At 49.2% G+C, this 17,393-nt stretch overlaps 1 protein-coding gene across 1 annotated transcript; it reads left to right on the top strand.

The window, feature by feature from the left end:
- Nucleotides 1-17: 17 nt before the first annotated feature.
- Iqcf6 (IQ motif containing F6) lies at nt 18-10,824 on the top strand. Its single transcript, XM_042665911.1, has 3 exons — nt 18-38; nt 9,525-9,662; nt 10,456-10,824. The coding sequence occupies exons 1-3, from the start codon at nt 18-20 to the stop codon at nt 10,822-10,824; spliced, it is 528 nt and encodes a 175-aa protein (XP_042521845.1).
- Nucleotides 10,825-17,393: the final 6,569 nt, after the last annotated feature.

The following is a 17,393-nucleotide window of genomic DNA, read 5'->3' as shown; positions in this document are numbered from 1 at the left end:
CAGAGGGCAGCCAGAGAATGGGTCATCGTCCACCCAAGGTGAGGCACGCACCAGGAGCTCACGCCTGTAATCCCAGCTCAGGTCTTAGGAGGCTGAGATCTGAGGATCACAGTTTGAGGCCAACCAGGGGGGAGGAGGGGAGATGTCAATCATGGGGCTTGCATTCAGGCCTTGGGCGCTGTCCCTGAGCTTTTTCCGGTTCCGACTCAAAGCTAGAGTTCTCCTACTTGGAACCATTTTCCGTTTTCTAGTGGTTCAGGGGAGATCGGAGTCTCATGGACTTTCCTGACTGGGCTGGCTTTGAACTGTGATCCTCAGATCTCAGCCTCCTGAGTAGCTAGGATGACAGGCATGTAAGCTAAATGAGACTAAAGATGATTGCTCCGTTGCCAGGGACTCTGTGATCATAAAGATAGGGTCTCTGTTTTCTAACCTACCTTTATTATCTCCATTCTTTCCGGCTCTTCTTTTGGGCTAGGCTTCTGTAAGAACAATGGGGCGAAGACAGACATGTCAGAAATGAGGACTGAACTGGGGTAGAACTCAGTGGCAAAGTGCTTGCCTAGCAAATTCAACATCCTGGGTTCAATACCAAATACCAAAGAAGTTTTAAAACCCCCCAACAAACAACAACAAAGCTGGGCGCTGGTGGCTCACACCTGTTCTCCAAGCTACTCAGGAGGCTGAGGGCTGAGGATCACAGTTCAAAGCTAGCCCTGGGCAGGAAAAGTCTGTGGGACTTTTATCTTCCATGAACCACCTGAAAACCAGAAGTGGCGCTGTGGCTCCAGTGGTAGAGCACTCGCCTTGAGCTGAAGAGCTGAGGGACAGCGCCCAGGCCCTGAGTTCAAGCCCCAGGACTGACCAAAAAATAAAAAAAGAAATGAGCACTGACTTCTGGGTAAAGTTTCCCCCACGCTGCCTGAGTCCATTGAGCTTCCATTGACATACTGACAGCTTGCCACCCCTGAGGGAGTAAATAATCTTACGCGAAATACATTGCCCATAGTGGGAGGGTTGTGGCTCAGGGATCATTGGCCTCTCGGTCCTGCTCCTTGTCCTCTTTCGAGGGTAGCGCTGGTGGTGACAAAGGCGAGGGCTATGATGTCATAAGGCTGGTTATGACTCTGTTCCAAGCTCAAAGGTATGAGATAAAGCTGGGTGCCAGCGTGTGCCGGTGGCCCCCGCCTGTCATCCTAGCTACTCAGGAGGCTGAGATCTGAGGATCACGGTTCAAAGCCAGCCTGGGTAGGAAAGTTCATAAGACCCTCTCCCAGCCTCCAATGAACCAGGCAGAAATGCAGCAGGGGTTCAAGTGGTAGAGGGTGCTTTGAGGAAAAAAAAACAACTCAGGCGTTGAATTCAAGCCCTGGTAGAGACACAAAGAAACCAAAAAAGGATTATCCTGCTGAAAGAACAGCACCATGGCCAAAAGGCCCCAGGAGGAGAAAAAAATGAGGAGATGATTATGCTGATTTTTATTTTTTCCATCATGGGGTTTGAACTCTGGGCCTGGGCGCTGTCCCTCAGCTCTGCAGCTCAAGGTGAGCGCTCTACCACTTGAGCCACAGCGCCACTTCCGGCCTTTTCTGCTTATGTGGTGCTGAGGAATTGAACCCAGGGCCTCATGCATGCGAGGCAAGCACTCTACCACTGAGCCACTTTCAAAGCCCAACTTGTGTGGCCTTCTTCTGTGGATGTGGTACCGAGGAATTGAACCCGGGGCTTCATGCATGCTAGGCAAGCACTCTACCACTGAGCCACCTTCCCAGCCCTTCCTGTCTCTTCTTGCCACCTGCTCTGGGACTCCTCTGGCAGGTGCCATCTACCTGGGAGGTGGCTTTGTGAGTCCCTGTCCTGCCCCTCCTCTCCTCTTCCCCCCAACCCTTCACCCTCCCCACCCCACCCCCCCCCCCCCCCCCCCCCCGCTTCCCATCTAAAACCCCAGACCTGGCAGATGCTCCACGGCCCCACCCCCTTTAGAGTCTGATTTCATTTCCAGTGCTTCTTTGGATCATTTATAGAGCAGAAAGAATGACTCCCTGGAGACCACCCAGTGCGTCACTTAACCCCTCAGAGCCCAGAGTTGTCCGCCGCACCTTGGTGACATCTTCTATCCACAGAGCTTGAAGAATGCCCAGCCAGCCGGGTGGGCGCTGGTGGCTCATGCCTCTCATCCCAGCTACTTAGGAGGCTGAGATAGGAGGATCGTGGTTCAAAGCCAGCCCGGGGAAGTTAAGTCCCTGAGACTCTGATCTCCAATGAAGCACCAGACAACCGGAAGTGGCGCTGTGGCTCAAGAGGTAGAGGGCTCGCCTTGAGCTGAAGAGCTGAGGGACAGCGCCCAGGCCCAGAGTTCAAGACCCAGGACTGGCAAAAACAAAAATCCTCCAGCCTCACACGGGGAGGGGGGGGGTTGGGGAGGGGGGGAGGAAATCATTTCCTGACCCGAGGCCTACAAAGACCCCCCCTATACCCCTCCTAGAGAATATATCCCCTTCCCCAGGCCTCAGACCTGGGACTTGAGGGATTAGAGAAGCCAGCATGGACTTTAAGAACCTACTGAGAGGTAGGGAGCCACAGCGACAGAGAGACAGGAAAACCAGCAAGGCAGGCCCAGCAGAGGGGAGGAGCCAGTGGCAAGCCCCACCCACCCCCACCCCCATCTCTGGTTCACCAGGGAGGGGAACTTCCAGGTGAGGGAGACACAGCTACAGCTCTTTCCTTCCAATTCTGCTCTGGCCTTCCCCAGGGAGCCTGGCTGGGGCCGCCTCCTCCTCCTCCTCCACCCTTTCCTCCCTACCTATGAGGCAGTGCGTCTATTCTGCTGCTCTTCAGTGGAGGTGCGCTGTGCTCCCTGCCACGCACTTCATTGGCCCTCAGGGCCCTGGGGCCCAGGCTGTGGGTGGAATCCCCACACCTTCCCAGCTGGCTTTGGCCACAGCCCAGACTCCCTGGGGTTCTGTCCTGAAAGGAGATGCAGGAACAAGAAGCTGAGCTCTACAGCCCCAGAGGGTGAAGGACTGGATGAGGTCCAACATAGAGCCTTGAACCCTGGGCCTGGGCGCTGTCCCTCAGCTCTTCAGCTCAAGGCAAGCGCTCTACCACTTGAGCTACAGCGCCACTTCCGGTTTTCTGAGTGGTTCATTGGAGATCAGAGTCTCACAGACTTTCCTTGCCCGGGCTGGCTTTGAACCAGGATCCTCAGATCTCAGTGTCCTGAGTAGCTAGGATGACAGGTGTGAGCCACCGGCTGCCCGGCTTATTGGTTCTTGTTTTGTTGATATTAGAAAGGTGGCGTGCAGAAGGGAAGACTTGAAAGTTTGACACACACACACACACACACACACAAACCCATCCAGATCTTTCTGGGGAAAGAGCCAGAATGTCCCCCTTCCCCCCTTCCCACCCCCCACTCCCTCACACTGGAGTTCTTTCTCACCAGGATTTCAGTGTGGAACCCAGCTTCTAGTTGGAGATGGTTTCTATTTCTCCTGGAAAAGGCTAACCGTCTGGAAGATACAGTACCAACATGGTCCTGGATCAAAGCCCCATAACTCTTGGCAGAGGTTGGCACCAAAGTACCATATGCAAAAGAGAACTGCATCCAGGCACACACTCATCTGGAAGGCTGAGATCTGAGGATCGTGGCTTGAAGCCAGCCCAGGCAGAGAAGTCAATGAGACTCCAATGAATCACCAAAAGGCCAAAAGTAGAGGTGTTGGCTTGAGTGGTAGAGCACTAGCCTTAAGCACACAAGCTCAGACACAGAGTCCAGGCCCTGAGTTCAAGCCTCAGAACTGGTACACACACATAAAATAGGATAAGGCTGGGCGCCGGTGGCTCACGCCTGTCATCCTAGCTATTCAGGAGGCTGAGATCTGAGGATCTCGGTTCAAAGTCAGCCCGGGCAGGAAAGTCCGTGAGATTCTTATCTCCAATAAACCACTCAGAAAACTGGAAGTGGCGCTGTAGCTCAAGTGGTAGAGCGCCCACCTTGAGCTAAAGAGCTGAGGAACAGCACCCGTGCCCAGAGTTCAAGCCCCACAACCCCTCCCCCCCCAAAAAAGGATAAAACCCCTGTATATGGAAGTACTATGGTAGGCATGTGTTAAAACCAAGAATTAGACAATTCTAGGGCTGGGAAGGTGGCTTAGTGGTAGAGTGCTTGCCTAGCATGCATGAAGCCCTGGGTTTGATTCCTCAGTACCACACACACAGAAAAAGCCGGAAGCAGCTTTCTGGCTCAAATGGTAGAGTGCTAGCCTTGAGCAAAGGAAGCTCAGGGACAGTACCCAGGCCTTGAGTTTCAAGCCCCAGGTCTGGTGCACGTACACACACACACACACACACACACACACACACACACACACACACACACACACACACACACACACACACACACACACACACACACACACACACAGCACAAGCAACCAGAAGAAACTCTGCAGCTGATATATTCTCTCCACTAGAGGGCGGGCGCGGTCAGCCGAATTTAGGTAACTGGGGGAAAAGGCTTTCAGAAAACAGCTTTTTTGAAACATTTCCTTCTTTCTGTAATTTTGTGGCTGAGAGGAATGTGGTTTCACTCAGAAAAAATTCCCATAGCTGAAGACCTAAAGTGTTGGAAATATAATCCCTTCACTGCTTTAAAAAATCCACTTATTAAAAAAAACCTAAAGATTACTCGGTACCCTGGACTCCCGCCTGTCATCCTAGCTACTGAGGAGGATGAGATCTGAGGATCCTGGTTTCCAGGCAGTCTAGGCAGGAAGTGAAGAATGTGACTGGAAAGTAAACGTCTTGAATGAAGAAACCAAATTACCTTCCCTCCAAGTTGCAGGTATTATTATTATTTACTTTAGTGTGTTGGTAGTGGGACTTGAACTCAGGGTCTTGTGCGTTTGCTTGGCTTTTTTTGTTCAAGGCTGGTGCTCTACCATTTGAGGCATACCTCCACTTGTGGCAGTTTCTTTGTCCGTTGTCAGGCCCTGAGTGCTGTCCTGAGCCTCTTTATGCTCAAGGCGAGCACTCTACCACTTGAGCCATAGCACCCCTTCTGGTTTTTGAGTGGTTGATTGGAGATGAGTCTCCTGGGGACTAGGCAGGTTCAATCTAAGGATTGAACCTCAATCCTTTAGATCTCCTCCTGAGTAGCTAGGTTTACAGGCATCAGCCACCAGTGCCTGGCTACTGCTGGTTGTTTTTTTTTTTTAACTGGTTTATTGATGACAAGAGTCTCTATGGACTTTTCTGCCCAGACTTGGCTTTGAGCCATGAGCCTCAGATCTCAGCCTTCTGAGTAGCTAGGAGTACTAGCTACCAGTGTTCAAGTCCAATTTCAGGCCTTAATAAGAGCCTTTTCAAGTTTCAGCAGCCATTGAAGTTAATAACTAAGGCAACTGAGTTAAAACTCCACACCACGAGATCACTGTAGGGCAAAAGATTCAACCAAGACTTATCTCAAATTAGCACAAAACAGAAGAAAAACCACCCTTTTAGTCAATAACCATGAGCGCACAGCTTCAGAGTAGAAGCTGGGCACACCAGGTTCACACCTGTCATCCTAGCTACTCAGGAGGCTGAGATCTGAGGATTGCAGTTCAAAGCCAGCCTGGGCAGGAAAGTTCATGAGACTCTGATCTCCAGTTAACTACTAGAAAAGTGGAAGTGGAATTGTGGCTCAAGTGGTAGAGCACTTGCTTTGAGCAGAAGAGCTCAGGGACAGTGCCCAGGCTCATAGTTCAAGTTTCATCTCACACACACACACACACACACACAGAGCTCAGGGACAGTACACTGGCCCTGAGTTCAAGCAACCACCACCACCAACAACACTAAAAAAAAAAGAAAGAAGAAGAAAACAGCTGGAGAAAAATATTCTGAACATATGCACACTTGCCTGAACTTATACATAAAAGAATAAATGAACATATTGGTGACAGGTCATTTGTACTGGCAAGTGAGGAGAAAAATAGTATATGATAATAGAATGTAAATCGGCAAAAATTTCTTGGATAGCAATTTGGCAATACCTACCAAAACTGAAAATGCACAGCCCCTTTGCTTTAGCAATTCTGTGGGTTTTTTTTTCCCCCTGCAGAATTATTCCCAGCCTGGCATGGTTGTGCATGCCTATAATCCTAGCTATTTGGGGTAGGGAAAGGATGTAGAATTCAAAGCCAGCCTAGAAAACACAGTGAGACTCTGCCAGATATAAAAAGGAAGGCAGGCTGGGTATAGTGGTTCATGCCTGTAATCCCAGGCAAAAAGAAAGACTCATTCTCAAACAATAACTGTATCTAGGCTGAACCAAATTTGACTCAAATTTCTACAACAACCAAAACCACACACACAAAAAAATCCTGTTTAGGCCGGGCGCTGGTGGCTCACGCCTGTCATCCTAGCTACTCAGGAGGCTGAGATCTGAGGATCGCGGTTCAAAGCCAGCCCGGGCAGGAGAGACCGTGAGACTCCTATCTCCAATAAACCACCAGAAAACCGGAAGTGGCGCTGTAGCTCAAGTGGTAAAGCGCTCGCCTTGAGCTGCAGAGCTGAGGGACAGTGCCCAGGCCCAGAGTTCAAGCCCCACGGCCGACAAAAAAAAAAAAAAAATCCTGTTTACAGGAAATACGTAATTGTGTGTGTGTGTGCATATGCATGTGTACACGTACGTGTGTGTGTGTGTGTGTGTGTGTGTGCGCGCAGGTACTAGGGCTGAATTCAGTGCCTGGGCCTATCCTTTAGCTTTTTGACTCAAGGCTGGTGCCGTACCATTTGAGCTACAACTCCATTTGTCTTTTTTTTGGGGGGGTGGGAGGGTCATAGGCTTGGGTGCTGTCCCTCAACTCTTCACCTCAAGGTGAGCGCTCTACCACTTGATCCACAGCGCCATTTCTGGTTTTCTGGTGGTTTATTCAAGATAAGAGTTTCATGGACTTACCTTGCCCGGGCTGGCTTTGAACTGTGATCCTCAGATCTCAGCTTCCTGAGTAGCTAGGATGACAGCCGTGAGCCACCAGCACTGGGCTGGTCCAACGGTTTTCAAGTAACTCAACTGTGGTCTTCTAGGTACAGAGGGACAGGAACAGGACTATTTATAGGAACGCCAGAATATCTGGCATCCCACAAAATACAATTCTGTGTCTGGCATCTACTCAAAAATTCCCAGACCTACAAAGAGATAGGAAGATGCCAAGTGCAATGCATGTGTGGCGTGGGTGGAAAGCAGTCAATCAAAACTGACCCAAATATCAAGACTCACAAGACAAGGACAAGGAAGTAGTTACTGTAACTGAAATCCATATGGTCAAAAAGTTAAATATAGAGGTATGGAAGATATTTAAAACGGACCCATATTGAACTTCCAAGAGATGAAAATGACAATGTCGAGAGAAAGAAAAAAAGTCAACTGACAGATTAACAAATTAACAAGTTATATATATATATACAGAGAGAGAGAGAGAGAGAGAGAGAGAGAGAGGAGAGAGAATAAAAGAAAAGAGAATGCCAAACACCTGTCATCCTAGCTACTCAGAAGGCTGAGATCTGAGGATCACAGTTCAAAGCCAGCTAGAACAGGAAAGTCCATAAGACTCTGATCTCTAATGAACCACCAAAAAGGCAGAATTGGAGCTGTGGCTCAAGTAGTAGAGCACCAGCCTTGAACATAAAAGCTCAAGGACAGCACTCAGGCCCTGAATTCAGGCCTAGGAATGGCAAAACAAATAAGACCTTTTTTTTTTTTTTTTTGCCAGTAGTGGGGTTTGAACTCTGGGCCTGGGCGCCGTCTCTCAGCTCTTCAGCTAGAACTCTACTACTTGAGCCATAGTGCCACTTCCAGCTTTTTCTGCTTATGTGGTGCTGAGGAATCGAACCCAGGGCCTCATGCATGCAAGGCAAGCGCTCTACCACTGAGCTACCTTCCCAATCCCTGAGCCACCTTCCCAGCTCCAAATAAGACTCTTTACTTCTTGTGTGACCCTCCATTGGCACCAGGAGGAACAGAATTAAATGATGACAAAGTGTAGAAAGAGCAAGGTTTAAGGGGCCGGAAAGGTGGCCAGTGGTAGAGTGCTTTGCCTTGCATGTAAGAGGCCCTGGGTTCGATTCCTCAGCACCACACAAGCAGAAAAAGTTGGAAGTGACACTGTGGCTCAAGTGGTAGAGCACTCGCCTTGAGCTGAAGAGCTGAGAGACAGCGCCCAGGCCCAGAGTTCAAGCCTCACGACCCACAAAAATAAAAGAAAGAACTAATCCCTCCCAAACCTAACAAACCAATTACTAAATGGGCAAAGGAACTAAAGAGGGACTTCTCAAATGAAGAAATAAAAATGGCAAAGAAACACATGAGGAAATGTTCATCATCCCTGGTGGTGAAGGAAATGCAAATAAAGACAACCCTGAGATACCACCTTACCCCAGTCAGAATGTCCCACATCCACAAATCAGCCAACGACAAATGCTGGAGGGGATGTGGAGAAAGAGGAACCCTATTACACTGCTGGTGGGAATGTACACTTATACAACCACTTTGGAAAGCAGTCTGGAGGGTCCTTAGAAAGCTAAAGATTGACCTCCCTTACGACCCAGTCATACCACTTCTAGGCATCTACCCTGAACAACAGGAACCAATATACAAGGACACGTGCACCTCCATGTTTATTGCAGCACTGTTCGCAATAGCTAGGATATGGAAACAACCTAGGTGCCCCACCACAGATGAATGGATCCAAAAATTGTGGTATCTATACACAATGGAATATTATGCAGCCATTAGAAATGGCAAAATAATGGCATTTGCAGGGAAATGGATGGAGCTAGAAGGAATCATGTTGAGCGAGGTAAGCCAAGAACGAAGAGACAAACGGTACATGGTCTCCCTGATAAGTGGATGCTAAATCCAAAAGGTTAGTGATACGACAAAACTAACAGGACTTAAGAAACAAAGAACTCCCGCTCATCTGGTTGAACCACTACTAAATATCCCCATGCTGCTGATCACAAATATGGTATATAACATGTGAACACTGTTATATATTACAGACTGTGATAGACAATTTACTCCAGGGAAGTTAGAATGAACTTGTGACTTTGAAATTATGTAATCATTTAATCACAATCAAAAAAAAAAAAAAAAAAGAACCTCGGGGAAGGGAGGGAGGGAGGGGATGGTAGGGGGAAAACAATGGAGGGGGTAACAATGTTCAAGAGGAAGTGTACTCATAACCTCACTCATGTAACTGTAACCCTCTGTATAGTAGCTTTACAATAAAAAATAAAAAAAAAAAAAAAAAATAAAAGAAAGAGCAAGGTTTCAGATGACCCTTGGGTCTGAGAAATAAACAGAAATCAAGGGATATAACTGTAGCCCACCCCGAGGCCTGATGGGAATCTAGTGGTCAGCAGCTGTTAATCCCTATGGAGACAGAGCAACAGGCTGCAAAGGACAGACAGGGCCTGTGAAGGTGGATCCGGAGTGCCAGTGGGCGGAGTCCAAAGATGGGGGGTGTGGCTAACAGTTGAAGGCGGGGCTGAAGACTAAGCTGGCCAACCTGATAAATGAGTGGACTCCGAAGACCAGGGCCATGACCACGAACATTGTGAGTACGACCATTGCAGGAGAGGCCCACCCAACAGATGATGAGCAATATTTAAAGGTGAGTGGAAGCGGGAAATAAATGGAGCCTCTGAATGCTGGCGGTTCACATCTATGATCCTAGCTCCTCAGTTGGCTGAGATCTGAGGATGATGGTTCGAAGCCCATTAGGGGCAGGAAAGGCTGGGAAACTCTTATTGTCAGTGAACTACTAAAAAGCCACAAGTGGAACTGTGGCTCAAGTAGTAGAGTGCTGACCTTGAACAAAACATCAAGCCAGTTAGGTACCAATGGCCATGCCTGTCATCCCAGCTACTCAGGAGGCTGAGATCAGAGGATTGTGGTTCAAAGCCAGCCCAGACAGGAAAGGCCATGAAACTCTTATCTCCAATTAAGAAGAAGAAGAAAAAAAGCCAGCCTAGGAATGTGGCTTAGTGGTAGAGTGCTTGCCTAGCACGTATGAAGCTCTGGGTTCGATTCCTCAGCTCCACATACACAGAAAAAGCCACAAGTGGTGCTGTGGCTCAAGTGGTAGAGTGCTAGCCTTGAGACAAAGAAGCTCAGGGGCCAGGCGCCGATGGCTCACACCTGTCATCCTAGCTACTCAGGAGGCTGAGATCGAAGGATCATGGTTCAAAGCCAGCTCAGGCAGGAAAGTCCATGATACTCTGATCTCCAATGAACCACTCAGAAGACTGGAAATGGCGCTGTGGCTCAAATGGTAGAGCGCCTAGCCTGGAGTAAAAAGCTCAAGGACAGTGCCTAGGCCCTGAGTTCAAGCCCCAGGACTGGCACCCACAAAACAGAATAGCCCTGCTCAGAGTTTCCATGTTCTTCCTCCCATTCTTCATCAGTTAGAGAAGACAGCCATCAAGATCCAGTCATGGTGGCGAGGTATCGTGGTACGCCGGACACTGTTGCACGCGGCCCTCAGGGCTTGGGTGATCCAATGCTGGTGGAGGTCCCTGCAGGCCAAGGCGATGGAGCAAAGACGCCGCCTAGCGTTAAGACTCTACTCTTGCCAGGAGTGGGCTGTGGTGAAGATGCAGGCTCAGGTTCGGATGTGGCAGGCCCGCAGGTGGTTCCTCCAAGTTCGCCAGGCAGCCTGCGTCATCCAGTCTCACTGGAGATGGTACAGCCGCCAGACCCGGGGCCTCATCCAGGGCCGCTACGAGGTCAAAGCCAGCCGGCTGGAGCTGGACATTGAAATCCTTATGACCTAAAGGAGGTGTGGAGGGTGCTGGCACAGCCGAGGAGACTGGATCTCTCTCCCAATAAAGACCCTAGTGATCACAGATTGGAGATTTCATTTACGGGGGGCCCCCAGAGGGAAGGTGGCTCATTGGGGAGAGTGTAGGCCTAAAGCCCTGGATTCGATTCCTCGGTACCACATACACAGAAAAAGCTAGAAGTAGCCAGGCACCAGTGGCTCACGCCTGCCACTCGGGAGGCTGAAATCTGAGGATCATGGTTCAAAGCCAGCCCAGGAAAGGAAAGTCCATGAGACTCTTATCTCCAATGAACCACCAGAAAACCAGAAGTGGCGCTGTGGCTCAAGTGGTAGAGTGCTCGCCTTGAGCTGAAGAGCAGAAAAAGAAAAAAGCTGGACATGGTGCTGTGGCTCAGGTGGTAGAGTGCTAGCCTTGAGCAAAAAGAAGTTTGGGGACAGTGCCCAGGACCTGAGTTCAAGCTCCATTTATGGAGGAAGCTTCAGGCCCTCACATTTCTGTCTTCCCCCAGAAAGTCTCCTTTAGGATAGTCTATTAGTTCCTGGACCCAGGGATCCATTCTAGGTCCCTGCTCCTAATGTCATAATTAGTCTTTTTGTTTGTTTGTTTTTCTTTTGGTCCTGAGGCTTGAACATAGGATCTGGGTACTGTCCCTGAGCTTTTGTGCTCAAGGCTAACACTCTACCACTTAAGCTAGCACTCTACCACTTGAGCCACAGCTCCACTTCCAGCTTTTCGGTGGCTGATTAGCAATTAGAGTCTCATAGACTTTGCTTCCTGGCTGGCTTTGAACCTCAGTCTTCAGATCTCAGCTTTCTGGGTAGCTAGGATGACAGGTGTGAGCCACCATCGTTAGACATAAATGATCAGTCAAGAGAGATTCCAAGCCAGGCACCGGTGGTGGCTCACACCTGTCATCCTAGCTACCCAGGAGGCTGAGATCTGAGGATGGCAGTTCAAAGCCAGCCTGGGCAAGGAAAGTTCTTTGAGATGCTTCTCTCCAGTGAACCACCAGAAAACCGGAAGTGGCACTGTGGCTCAAGTGGTAGAGCACTCGCCTTGACCTGAGGAGCTCAGGGACAGCGCCCAGGTCCCAGAGTTCAAGCCCCATGATTGATAAAACAAGAAAGATTCCAGGGCCCAGGTCAAGTTATAACCCCTCAGTCGGCCTCATTTTGGGGGCCCTTCACGGTGGGAGGAGAACTTGATTTTATGTTTCTGCGGCTCATCTCCTTTCAGGACAGAACCCCAGGGAGTCTGGGCTATGGCCAAAGCCAGCTGGGAAGGTGTGGGGATTCCACCCACAGCCTGGGCCCCACGGCCCTGAGGGCCAATGAAGTGCGTGGCAGGGAGCACAGCGCACCTCCACTGAAGAGCAGCAGAATAGACGCACTGCCTCATGGGTAGGGAGGAAAGGGTGGAGGAGGAGGAGGAGGCGGCCCCAGCCAGGCTCCCTGGGGAAGGCCAGAGCAGAATTGGAAGGAAAGAGCTGTAGCTGTGTCTCCCTCACCTGGAAGTTCCCCTCCCTGGGGAACCAGAGATGGGGTGGGGGTGGGTGGGGCTCTGCCACAGGCTCCTCCCCTCTGCTGGGCCTGCCTCAGTGGGGCTAGCAGGCCTCTGCCTTGCTGGCTCTCCTGTCTGTCTTGTCTAAGCCAATTTGTGTTCTCCTGAGTAAACCTGTTCGGGAGAAATACTGCAGGGTGTCATTTCTCCTCCTTAGGACGGGAGGGTAGAGTGGGGAGAGATTGAATGAAATGTTTTGGAAAAGTGCAGTGTGGGTGGGTCACACCTGTAATCCTAGCTACTTAAGAGGCTGAAATCTGAGGAACTTAAGTTCTAAGCGAGCGAGGACAGGTAAGTCCATGAGACTCTCATCTCCCAGTAAGCAGCAAAAAGCCGGAAGTGGAACCGTGGTTCAAGTGGTAGAGTATCTGTCTGGAGTGAAAAGGCTAAGGGCCTGAATTCAAGCCCCAGTAACCAGCACACACACACACACACACACACACACACACACACACACACGCACGCACACACACACACACACACCCAAAACAACATTTTTAATTAATTTTTGTCAGTCATAGGGCCTGAACTCTGGACCTGGGTGCTGTCTCTCAGCTCTTCAGCTCAAGGCGAGCACTCTACCACTTGAGCCACAGCACCACTCCAGCTTTTCTGTTTATGTGGTGCTGAGGAATCGAACCCAGGCCCTCATGCATGCGAGGCAAACACTCTACCACTGAGCCACCTTCCCAGCCCCCCAAATAGCAATAGATTGCAAACTCTCTCCAGATTCCCTGAGATTAAAGGCTATTTACTTCTAAATGTCACCCTCCATTTTTCCTAAGCTTAGAAGGATCTTCCAAGAGGGTGAAAAATAAGTATATATATACATATATCTTTTTTTTTTTTGGTGAGGATATATATATGTAAAGTTCTAGAACTTCCGTTTTTACTTCAGATGCATTTTCTTCAATTAGACTCAAGTAAAATTAAACCTTCACTTAAAAAAATAGACATATGGTATATTTCTATCTTTCTATCTGTAAAAAAATGCATAGAAATATGTCTAGCATGCTGTACCAGAAATGTTAATGATGGTTAAATTTGTATCCTGAAACTTGAGGCAATACTTTGATTTTCTTTTTGGTGCTTCTCTGCAAAGCCCCAACTGTTTAAAGGGAGCATATACTATTTTTTTTTTCCCCAGAAAGAATTAAGTAACTTTTCCTTAAAAACAAAAAAAAAAAAATCGGAGCCAGGAACTGGTGGCTCATGCTTGGAATCTGAACTATTTAGAAGGCTGAGATTTGAAGACCGACATTCAAAGCTAGTCTGGGTAGAAAAGTCTGTGAAACACTTTTCTCTAATTAACCAGCAAAAAGAAAAAGGGAAGGGGGCCAGAGTGGAGGTATGGTGGAAAAAGACAAGAGCAAGAGGCCCTGAGTCCAAGCCTCAATAATAGTACTAAACCACTAATGCATGTGTATTGAAAAACAACTCAACCTCTTGGCAAGCATTCTAAGGGTTTCAAGATTGGTTTCCTTGTTCTTCTTGGGTCCGACATCACCTTCTCCCACCCCCATCCTCTGCTCCTATTTCTCAGTTTTATCTTTTGGGGGTCCTCAAAACTGAACTTTCTTCCAAAGGTTCAGAACTTCCTATTTCTCTCTCTCTCTGCCCTGTCCCAGAGCTCTTCAGCTCAAGGCTACCATTCTACCACGTTGAGCCACAGCACCACTTCTGGTTTCATTGGAGCTAAGAGTTTCATGGACTTCTTACCCAGGCTGGCTTTGAACTGGATTGTCAGATCTCAGCAGAGGTTCTCAGTTCTTTGTGTTAACTTCCATACTGAACCATGGGAGCAAGAGCAATAGGTTCCCCTCTTTTTTTTTTTGTCTGCCTGGAACTTGGGGTGGGGACATTTTTAGAGGGCTTTAAGACCCTGCGTGATTTCCTCCTCTCTTCCATTCCCTCCCATGATCCCTTACATCTGAGGAAGAGGCCAGAGAGTAGAGGTAAAGGCAGAACGTGGCAGTAGGGAGTGAGTATTGGTCTGGTCAACATTCACTCAGGGGATTCTGGGTGAAATGAGCAGATGAAAATATAGCGTGATCGGCTGGGAAGGTGGCTCAGCGGTAAAGTGCTTGTCTAGCATGCATGAGGCCCTGGGTTCAATTCCTCAGCACCACATAAACAGAAAAAGCCAGAAGTGGCGCTGTGGCTCAAGTGGTACAGTCTCCGTCTTGAGCAAAAGAAGCTCAGGGACAGTGCCCAGGCCCTGAGTTCAAGCACCATGACTGGCTGAGATCTGAGGATCACAGTTCAAAGCCGGCCCGGGCAGGAAAGTCTGTGAGACTCTTATCTCCAATGAACTACTAGAAAACCAGAGGTGGCTCTGTGGCTCAAGTGGTAGAGCGCTTGCCTTGAGCTGAGGGACAGCGCCCAGGCCCAGAGTTCAAGCCCCACAACTGACAAAAAGATATTCATTGGTTATGACCTTCATAGTTAACTAAGCATTCAACATTTTAGCTTTCATTCCTGCATCCCAACATGTTGGTTGAGGGAGGGAGAGGCCATTCTTGTTACTTTGGTTTCCTTTTTTTTTGTTTCCATTTTTTAAAATTGTCAACCCAAATTTCCACAGCCTCACCAGCCTGTGCATGCAAATGAACTCACTCAAAAATAACAAATGTCACTGGGTGCCGGTGTCTTATGCCTGTAATCCTAGCTAACTCAGGAGGCTAAGATCTGAGGATTCAAGTTCAAAGCCAGTACGGGCAAGAAAGTCTGTGAGATCTTGGGCTGGGAAGGTGGCTCAGTGGTAGAGCTCTTGCCTTGCATGCACAATGCCCTGGGTTCGATTCCTCAGCACCACATAAGCAGAAGAAGCCAGAAGTGGCGCTGTGGCTCAAGCGGTAGAGGGCTTGCCTTGAGCTGAAGAGCGCAGGGACAGCGCCCAGGCCCTGAGTTCAAGCCCCACGACTGACACAAAGGAAAAAAAGAAAAAGAAAAAGCTAGAAGTGGAGTTGTGGCTCAAACAGTAGAGCTCTAGCTCAGGGACCCTGAGTTCAAGTCCCAGGATGGGGACACACACACACACACACACACACACACACACACACACACACACGTGCTATATCGCAGGCCCTCAAGTTACCGCATTCTTCTGGTTCAGTACTCATTACCCTCTGGACCACTTGAGGGCAGCCACGGTTTACCCTGAGTCCCAAGGCCGTGGCTGGGCATTGGTGCCCTCTGCTGGTGATCTCCAGATAGCAAATTTGGAAAACAGACCCAAGGAGGCAGCATTAGGTTGGTCCTAGTAGCTGACATTCCCTAGTAAAAGGCACAATGCATAGCTGGGTGCCAGTCTCACACCTGTTGCCTATCATCCTAGATACTCAGGAGGCTGAGATCTAAGGCTCGCAGTTCAAAGCCAGCCAGGGCAGGAAAATCTATGAGACTCTGATCTCCAATGAACCACCAGAAAACCAGAAGTGGCGCTGTGGCTCAAGTGGTAGAGCGCTCACTCGCCTTGAGCTGAAGAGCTGAGGGACAGTGTCCAGGCCCAGAGTTCAAGCCCCATGACTGACAAAAAAAAAGTCCAGAGCAGAATCAATAAGCATTAAGTTTGATCCAGGAAATAGAAACGAGGTTTTGTTTTTTTTTCTTGCTTGCTGTTTTTTTCTTTTCTTTTTCTGGTGGTTCATTGGAGATAAGAGTCTCAGACTTTCCTACCTGGGCTGGCTTTGAACTATGATCCTCAGATCTCAGCCTCCTGAGTAGCTAGGATGGCAGGTGTGAGCCACCAGTACCCAGCTTTCTTTTCTTTTTGTCTTTTTTTGGGGGGGGCCAGTCATGGGGCCTGAACTCTGGGCCTGGGCGCTGTCCCTCAGCTCTTCAGCTCAAGGCTAGCGCTCTACCACTTGAGCCACAGAGCCACTTCCGGCTTTTTTTTTCTGCTTATGTGGTACTGAGGAATCGAACCCAGGGCCTCAGGCATGCAAGGCAAGCGCTCTACCACTGAGCCACCTTCCCAGCCCCTCCTTTTTGTCTTGTTCATTTGTCTGTCTTTGGGAGGGTAATGGGGGCCCAGAAATAGAGAGGCAAAGGGTGAACGAATGCAGCGGTAGTGCTCACTAGATACTATGTGGAAAATGAACTGTATAGGGACTGGGAAGGTGGCTCAGTGGTAGAGCACTTGCCTTGCATGCATGAGGCTCAGGGTTCGATTCCTCAGCACCACATAAATAGAAAAAAGCTGGAAGTGGCGCTGAGGCTCAAGTGGTAGAGCGCTCGCCTTGAACTGAAGAGCTGAGGGACAGCGCCCAGGCCCAGAGTTCAAGCCCCAGGACTGACAAAAACAAAAAACAAAAAAAAAAAAACTGTATAACCAGTGGGTGAGGATGGGAGAAAAACAGAGTGAGCAAGGGAAATAGCGACATTATCCCCGCTCCCCGCCCCCCCAAGTGTACTCTGAATATATTCTGAAACTCTGTCTACCACCTTCATAACACCAATAAAAAAGACGAACCAAAAACATTCGGTTTGGGAAGTTCAGCAAGGTGTGAGGCTGTAGGACCAACCACAAAGAGTGGACTGTTCTTTTATTTATTTATTTTTTTTAAACAAAGACACTTTATTTACAGAGAATACAAAATAAACCACAGGACCAAACTACTGTGTCGGGAGAGAGGCGGAAATGGGCGTGATCAGATCCATTCTCTCCATCCCAGAGTAACCGATTATAAAATAAATAAATAAATAAAAAGGCCTGATGGGGGGAGGGGGAGGGGGGAGGGGCCGTGGGGGAGGGGCTGGGCTTGGAAGCACCTGTGCCCATTGAGAGAACCTGGGACCTGCAAGTTCTCAATCACCTTTGTGTGTGTGTGTTGTGGGGGGTGAGGGGAGACCCTGGCTTTCCTCTCCCCTGTCTCCCCAACCCTGGGCCTGAGAAGCCGGAGACATAGCTTACAAAGGGTAGTTGATGACCATTGAAGGTAGATGCTCCCCCAATGTTTGCACCCAAGCCTCTGACTCTGAAAGGGTTGAGAATGGGG

The sequence above is a fragment of the Dipodomys spectabilis genome, unplaced genomic scaffold (genome assembly GCF_019054845.1).
Source record: "Dipodomys spectabilis isolate Male_0828 unplaced genomic scaffold, ASM1905484v1 ptg000360l, whole genome shotgun sequence".
Taxonomy (NCBI): domain Eukaryota; kingdom Metazoa; phylum Chordata; class Mammalia; order Rodentia; family Heteromyidae; genus Dipodomys; species Dipodomys spectabilis.
The sequence above is the reverse complement of the archived record's forward strand: the minus strand, read 5'-3'. Positions and strand labels throughout refer to the sequence as shown.